The sequence below is a fragment of the Haliotis cracherodii genome, unplaced genomic scaffold (genome assembly GCF_022045235.1).
Source record: "Haliotis cracherodii isolate W230 unplaced genomic scaffold, xgHalCrac1.p SCAF_7, whole genome shotgun sequence".
NCBI classification, from domain to species: Eukaryota; Metazoa; Mollusca; class Gastropoda; order Lepetellida; family Haliotidae; genus Haliotis; species Haliotis cracherodii.
This window is the reverse complement of record NW_027266330.1, coordinates 23,821,747-23,830,855: the sequence shown is the minus strand read 5'-3', so window position 1 is coordinate 23,830,855 and position 9,109 is coordinate 23,821,747. Positions and strand designations below refer to the sequence as shown.

The window sequence follows — 9,109 nt, the reverse complement described above, 5'->3', positions numbered from 1 at the left end:
TGAACGTCAAATTGTGTCCTTCACGCACTTTTCAATGTCAATTTCGCGGTCATGTGACCGATCTCTCGTTCAATGGGAAAGCCGTATATCGTGTCAACTTCAAATCAATAAACTTATTAGAACATGCTACTTTCAACCTATATTTCAAAGAGAGTCATATGACTCAGATGTTCTATGACCAGATTACATCATTCAAGGCCTCTGTAAAGCAAAACATTTCATGGTAGACTTGTGGATGACAATTCCAAATTTGACCGATTAGTGACAAAAAGTATACCCGATGGAACCCTGTAATTTGACTTGTACCATATGTTACCTTGTTTTTGTAGGTGAACAATTGACTTTCCTTGGAATGTGTTTGTGACATTGCCACCGACGGGGCAGTAATTCATAAACACATGCTCATGATATCGTCGGAATCGTCAACCGGGACTTTCCTATGAAAACGGAAAGGGTTTTGTCGCTGTTATATTGTATAGCTTCTTTGTCACACAAAAAAAACATACATCTTTTTATCATAAAACGTCAACGCCAGAGATAACCAGTCTTGATTATCCGACGAAACAGATTCCACGGGACATGGCAAAATAGCTGTAAAAATCATTTGAATGGGTCACTGAAAGACAGTGATGACACCAGGTGTTTGCACTGTTACCACGGTATTAGTCTACGCATTGTGTGAAGACATTCACTTTCACAATATGTGTTGTAATTACACTTGTTCCATGATGTGTTTAGGGTGAGGAGTAAGACAGTTATTTCTCATGACATTTCTCATGACATTTCTCATGACATACTTTGTCAGCTGTGAAGACCACGGGAACCTTTGCAGACGGAATATGTGCGTATTTCTCCTCGAAGAATAAGTCCACACTGTTAACATTTTCCAACATTCGTCTATGTAGATGATAGAACACTAGGCAGAGCAGTATTATCGCTACTCCAAAATAGTACTTCCACAACAAATCTACAGATTTTACAGTCTCAATCGTTAGCTATTCAAAAGCATTCATACGTAGGACAGTGTCAGTTTGGAATTGGTGAAAAATGTAGCCGTGCTAAATTCCCTCCATCAACGATGTTTAATGATTTCATTATTAATATTAATCGAAAGAATTTAACGGAAGCCTCTGCGTTAAATACAATTTGGGCGTTGGAGTCTTGGTTCACTCCTAAGATCCAGTGTCCGCAGCAGTGGCAAGGATGAAATCTATTACGTTCTCATGAAATTAATGCAACGTATCTTGTGCAACACCTGCATCACTTCGGGGTTTCCTCCCACATTAAGCTGACACGCTGCAATATAACTGGAATACTGTTAAAAGCGGCGTTAAACCCAACTCTCTCTCACTCACTCATTCCAAAACTGATTCGTTAGAAACAGTCGTTCACCATTCCAGTTTTAAAACCAAGCTACTTTTGTTAAAGATGCAAAGTAATTGTTCTCGGAACCGACTGGGGCCATAAAAAGGTCTTTTTGAGAGCATGCTAAGAATTCTCTGTCGCGGAACATGAAATCCATGAGGAAACACGGTATCACAAGCGTGAAAATATGTAACCGTATGTTACGATCTGCAGCTCAACAACATGTAAGCTGACAAGAGAACTGTGTTTAGGTTGTCTTTTTTTATAGCGTTTAGCTTCCGCACGCCTTCATCACTTTAACAAAAGACGGAAAGGTGTCCCGGTATATTGGAATACTTCCGCAACACAATATTAGTGTAAGGATTTCTTAAATTCTCAGTTCAAGACCATGCAGTTGAAAGAGGACATAAAGAGACAATCTCTTCGACTGTTGTACTTTCAACCTCAGTGTAAGAAATCCAAGATAGTGTACTTTCAAAGAATGTGTGTAAAAGCAACCTATAAAGGTGACAGTCAAAGCGAAGTGCAGGCACGCTAATTATGCAGAAAGAGCCATTCGTACATTCGCCCGACCCCTCATGACGAGGTAACGAATACGAACTGGAATAAACACCTGCTACAATTGGCCTATAATCACCCTCACACACAAGACACAGGCCTTGGACAGTCGCCTCATGCTGACATCAGTAATTAATTGACATCGACAATTAAACAATAGTCCTCTTCAAAAAGGCATAGTGGCATCATGAAAGCAAGACATTGTACGCAATATCCAGTTTGCATCATGAAAAAAGTATAAACATTTGCTGGCACGTGTTAATGTTTTCATTCTAAAGTGAGCCATTATAAGTGGAAGCCAGTGACTCATCACAACTTTCTGAGAAATCCCATCCTACAAAACGATTACGAACAAACACTAGACGACATACGTAATGTGTCTAGTGGTCAAATCAAATCCGTCAAGGCAATCAATCGTCTGTTGAAACGTCCCATGTGTACCAGTAACCCGTCACGAGAGCAGAATGTGCTGGCAGCTGAATTCTAACAAATCTGAGGATTTTACGACGCATCATTCACCCTGTCATCACATGCAATCTCGCTCAACATACACAGCGAATTATGAACATGTGCTTCGGGTGTGGGATGAACTTCCAAACAATTGCATTCGTCATCTAGGCGATTGAGATAGCCTAAGCAGTCTAATTACAGTTGTTTACTAGTTCATGGTTGCATTTACCATTTAAACTGTACAGACGTCAAAGTGAAGGAGCATTTACTATGACCACTGTATTCTGTGATGCAAAGGTTGTGATCCTTGAATTATTTAGAATGTTCAAAAACGATAACACGTGCCTACTATGCTGATTTGCTTTATTGCCTGAGAGATCAAAGAAATCGGTGAGGAATGCTGACTGCTGGATTTCTACTACTTCATGGCAATGCCTCTACTCACACCTCTCGACAATGTGGGTCCCGTACTCGCCAGACAGGGTACCAAGTGATTTACACCTGTTTCCTAAAATCAGGCCTATTCAACCCGAAACATGGATCTCGGCTGTGAAACACTTCTTTACAGTTAAACTCGCGCTCTTGCTACACTCTACTCTGCTATTAAAGTAGAGATAATTTATTGATAACAACTTCTGTTCTTACTGAAGAGGCGACGTTTGGGTATAGAATTCTTTGACTATCGCGTACCACTCGCTCTCACTAAAACAAATACTCAGGGGAGCTTCTATTGTGTAAACATGGTCAGCGTAAACAGTAAGTGTAAAGCCTCTGTCTGTATGACCTACATTCACAGAACTTAAACAAGTTAAAGTCAAATAATATTCCAAACAATATGTACACATGGTTCAAAATGCTTCTGCCCAAATTATAGACTAAAAGAAACATCCTGAAATGTTATGATTACATTACGGAGACACAACACATCATCATTATCATTATGATCATGATATTATTATTTATTCTCTAAAGCATATATATATATGCTATATAAATGGCATAAGTATGCGAGAGACTCGTTAAGATCCGGAGTAGAATAGGTCTTCAGCAACCCATGCTTGCCGTAAAAAGGCGATTATGCTTGTCGTAGGAGGCAACTAACGGAATCGGGTGGTCAGGCTCGCTGACTTGATTGATGCATGTCATCGATCCCAATTGCGTAGATCGATGCTCATAACATCAATCACTGGATTGTCTGGTCCAGACTCGATTATTTACGGACCGCCGTCATATAGCTGGAGTATTGCTGAGTGCGGCGTTACACAACAAACCACCACCACCATCACCACCACCAACAACAACAAGTATGCGAGATATTTCTATTTCAAGGCTCATTGTTATATGTATACCCGTGCTCGTGGGTTTCACCGAAGGGGTAAACGTCTGGGACCTCCATCTCTTCGGGCTTTCCTCCCACATTAAGCTGACACGCCGTGATATGACTGGAATACTGTTAAAAGCGGCGTAAAATCCAACTCACTCACTCACTCACTGAATGACTATAGTAGGAGTAATCTGTTTGGTTTGATTTCATTATGTCACACGATAAACAAAACAATATTGCCGTCTCTGCGGATGGATCTGTAAGCTGGATCATACAGCAGATAGTAGGTCAGGCGCAAGCTAGGTCTTAGTTTCTGTCAAATATTATTCCAAACAGCTGCAGATGCAAAACCAGATATTTTGTTTAACAATTTAATTTTTTATATAAATCGATAGACTGAACTCTCGACAAGATAATGTACAGTGAAAAGCAATATCAAAGGTTGGATCGTCAGATTCTATTTAATAAGTAAGGGGTAAAGAGAGATAAAATATGAAACCTTGAGATAATTATCTAAAAGTATTTTTTTTCAAAGCAAGTTGTGTATCTGATTTCAAATCATGAATAGTGCAGTGACGTCACCGAAATGTCTGTGAAACCAATGTCAGACTGTGACCTCATTATGGATTTGGCGGTGGATCCGTTGTGGTGCGAGGATGACCCAACGCTGTTGCTGCCGTCGCCGTTATTACCCACGCGTGGTTATACCCTGCAGACGAACGCATTTATACAGTTAACATGCATGTGCAGTTTATGCCATAGGCGGGACACCTGTTTCACCATTTTTTGGCACCGCACGAGCGCCGTCAAAGGTGGCGCGTTCGGGTGAGGTGTTTTTTGATACCTGTTCCTGGGCAGTCAAACTCCCAATACCCACTTTCCACTAGTTATCGCTGTTTTCAGGAAAATTACAAATCTATACTTTCTTTTGCCGCTTAGTTTATTTGTTACTGATACTGATGCATGAATTTTGTATAAAACGATGTTAGATAGGAGATAAAGCCTATATCAGACATAGTTTATTTCTTTTATGTGTCATCTGACATTCTTGATAACATGTTTTTTAATTGATAACCTGATATAGAAAATATTAATCTTCTAATAAAAACAATATCTTTCTTCTGAAATTTTACTTGATTCATATTCAAAAGCTGATTTGTCTTAAAAGCAGGTCAGATGGTAAAGCCTTAAATACCTACCATCAACATTAGGAGATTAGTGCGCTGGTTTGAAAGTCAGAGTCGAACCTCCGTCGATGTAGTTCCCCACGATGTGACGAGTCTGTCCTGGTCCTGTCCAAATAGTTGTATCTTCTTAGATGAACTGAAGCTTAGCTTGTGCTGCTTTAATCCTTGTACCTGAGTGTACCGGTACATGAATGTCTGTGGGGATCGTTAGGAAAACGGAGGCACGGGTGGCCCAGTTGTCTAAGGCGCCGCGATTTGCTGTGCAGAGTTGCGTCCCTTGGGCACGCCAGAAACCTATGATTGTGGGTTCGAATCCCGGTTCGCCCCGATTATGTTTCTAGGTTTGTCAGCACCATACCCATGCTCGTGGGTTTCACCGAAGAGGTAAACGTCTGAGACTTGCATCACTTCGGGCTTTCCTCCCACATTAAGCTGACACACCGTGATATAACTGGAATACTGTTAAAAGCGGCGTTAAACCCAACTCAATCACTCACTCACTGGTTAGGAAAACGGGCGTCGGATCCCTTACTCCTTGACTATGTCATGGCTTACGCTGACCATGACAACACAGAAGGGCAATGTGTTTTGGCAAATGTTGTAGGGTCCCTTGGCAAACCATCTTCCCGAGGCAAGGGAGTTAAATGACTTTAAAAGTCCAGTTTCCACCCTTGCCGAACTAGGTTGGAATTCGTGGGCTCGATCGTAGCGCCACCATTGGTTATTACGAGTTATGTCCCTTTTAAGTCTCTCATATGGACCAATCAGATTCCACATCTCGTATCACTTGCATTTGCTTCAAACCAAATGGCGGTGCCCAGTCAAAACGATCTGATCGACAATCAAGATCTATATTGTGATAAAAACGGGACTCACATAGCGAAGTGCATCAAATCACGAGAGCACCTTGATTAAAAACATGAAAAGACTTGAAAAGAATCTGAACGAACCGGATTTCGTTTTCGTTGCGCGATTTTGATTGGACTATGCAAAATGTAACTCCATAATACCAGCCTAGTTCGGCAAGGGGGGAAACTGGACTCAAATAGTCAGTTAACTCTCTTGCCTCGGGAAGATGTTGGCACCCCGAAGCGCAGTTAGGACAACATCCCTTTTGTTCGTTTGGAGAATACCTTTTTCAGACTGCATCAATCTTGTTCCTATTTTTCTTTTCTTGAGTCATCATAATCATGTTTTTTCAATTCTAGGAAGAACCAAGAATCTGGAACTTTATGAGGGCAACTGTGGTATTCAAAATTTGATTATAGTTGCCAGGCATGTAAATGCCCTAAAAGGTATCCCCGCTTTGAACAGTACTCAAGGTACATCATGGCTTAAAATGGGAAGAAAGCTCGAAGTGATGCAGGTGTCAGACGTTTAACACTTCGAAGAAACACACACGCATGGGAATGATGCTGACAAACCAAGAAACATAATTGGGGCGAACTAGGACTTGAACCAACGATCTTCGAATTCTGGTGTGCCCAAGGGACGCAACTCTGCCCAGCGAATTATGGAGCCTTAGACGACTGTGTCACCCGTGCGCTGAAAGATGTGTGAAACTTGATTGATATGATTAATATCGCTATTGATGATAAGTATTGTCATTTTATTTGTTATCATCGACAGGTAATGTACGCTTTCGACAACTTGGCTTTTTTTCATTGACCTTTACTTCGGTCGAGAAAGAGATAGTATATTTGCCCGTACTGTCATGAAGAAATTAATAATGAATAAGATTTTGAGAGTGCCTCTATAAAACCATATTGACTTTTTATAACCTTAGTATTCGATGCAGTTGAGGATCAAGTGCACAAGAAACGACTGCAGATTAACTACCACCAAACACTAAGGTAATATACTTTATGTAGCAGGGCGTAGCGCCATCCGACAAATGACCGCCTTACCGTGTGGGGTTAACGTCTATGCCGATGGTGTTAGCCTTTATGTCGATGCGGTTAGCCTCTATGCCGATGGGGTTAACCTCTATGCCGATGGGGTTAACCTCTATGCCGATGGGGTTAAACTCTATGTCGATGGGGTTTACCTCTATGTCGATGGGGTTAACCTTTATGCCGATGGTGTTAACCTCTATGCAGATGGGGTTAACCTCTATGCCGATGCGGTTAACCTCTATGCCGATGGGGTTAACCTCTATGCCGATGGGGTTAACCTCTATGCCGATGCGGTTAACCTCTATGCCGATGGGGTTAACCTCTATACCGATGGGGTTAACCTCTATGCCGATGGGGTTTACCTCTATACCGATGGGGTTAACCTCAATGGTCATGTGGAAAGGGCATCCGACCTGGAATCAGATGGTTCGTAGTTCGAATCCCATCAAGGGAATCGAAAATGTTTTGGTTGCTACAGTATGGAATGTGATCATATATACTTCTGTTGCACTGATGATTCAGACTAGATGATTCTGTATTACATACCGGCAGTGATCAAATAATTATTCATGGACATATTCCGTTACACGTACTGTCATACCACAATACCATGCATCCTGTAGAGATGCTAAATACACTTGGCTTAAAAGAAAGGAACGGGGCAAAGCTATTCCGACTTTACTCTGGGAGACATAGTTATGTTATACGGGTAAATTTATATAGTCATTATTTCGTTTTGAATGAAAATCGTCCGGGAACCGAGGTTTCCGGATATCTGAAGTCCGTATAAGCGGGGCACGACTGTATTGAGAAAAATCAGTACTTGCCATACACTTCGTTGTTCATTTGCAGAAAAATGTTTCACAAAAATAATTTTGACGAGAAAGGACGGGGTAGGATAAAGGCCGGTTTGGGTCCATTAGAGATGTCAAATGTTGAGGTTGGTAATATTGGTATTATAAATATCAGACATTCAAATGTTGACAGCTACATTGTTTTCTGTATTACGTTTGCACGTTGTTTTTAAACTTTTACCATGTTTAAGTACATATGAATGGCTAAAATGCGCTAAAATGTAGATTTTCGCGACTTTATGGTAAAATCTAAACATGAGCAAGTCTTTGACAGGAACGTGACAGTCGGAATGTGTTGTCTAATAATGTAACCAAACACAGGCTATTCCCTAAGTTCGCGAAAGGTCGTTCTGACGTGTTCTGAAATGGGATGTCCTCAGATCTTTGTTTAGCGGCAGCGAGAGCTAAGATCTGAAGGGGCGGTCGGGTAGCCTAGTGGTTAAAGCGTTCGCTTGTCACGCCAAAGACCCGGGTTCGATTCCCGACATGGGTACAATGTATGAAGCCCTTTTCTGGTGTCCCCCGCCGTGATATTGCTGGAATATTGCTAAAAGCGGCGTAAAACCATACTCACTCACTCTGAGAGCTAGAGTCGAATGGTGCTCTTCGAAATCTTGGTAGAGAGAACACGTTCGATTGTACCTCATGGAAACTGACGGAAGGGGTTTTGTCGCTCTAATTTAATCTCATTAAGTTGAAACAAATTGTGTAAAGTCACGCAGAGCCATTTTCACATTTTAATGTGGAACACATGATTTTAAGATAATAATAATCAAAAAATATTACCTTCATTATCCCAGTATAAGACAGTTTGTAAAATTGATGTGTACATCAAATAACATTATGCTTCGATTGCTATCTTCGTACAAAAGGTGTCTAAACTATTAAAAAAATGCAAAATAAATAGAAATTGTACAAATTATTGTACTGTAGGCATCATGACCTTTCTCCTGTCTGACTACTGTCTGACTAATATTTTGTATATTCGGGGATTATCTTTAAGGATTCAAGTAATTATTCGTATTACCCCCGTGAGGTGAATGTAGTGGCAAAGCAAACACACATAGGGCCTTGTCCACATGACCAAAGAGCTTAACCCCGTCAGCAAGCTGACAAGGTAAGGATGTCATCTGTGGGATGACTCCCTGATGCCCTGGAGAGTGAATGAGTATGGTTTTACGTCGCTTTTTACAATATTCCAGCAATATCACGGAGAGGGGACACCGGCAATTGGCGTGACGGGCGCGACCGGTTGGGCAGGAAACGCTGGCCTTTTCGCGAACTCATTTGATAGTGATTCATAAACACATGCAGATATTTCTATTGGATATGGAAAGGGTTTTGTGGCTTTATTCGCACATTGTACCCATGTGGGGAATCGAACCCGGGTCTTTAGCGTGACAAGCGAACGCGTTAACCACCTTAACTACCCCAGGGCCCCTGAACTGGATATGCCCTGTTCTCCGCCAATAAGAG

At 41.3% G+C, this 9,109-nt stretch overlaps 1 protein-coding gene across 1 annotated transcript; it reads right to left on the bottom strand.

Moving 5' to 3' along the window:
* Positions 1-6,787: 6,787 nt before the first annotated feature.
* Positions 6,788-7,174, bottom strand: LOC139448753 (DNA excision repair protein ERCC-6-like). Its single transcript, XM_071230290.1, has one exon. It carries the CDS (start codon positions 7,172-7,174, stop codon positions 6,788-6,790), a length of 387 nt encoding a protein of 128 aa, XP_071086391.1.
* Positions 7,175-9,109: the final 1,935 nt, after the last annotated feature.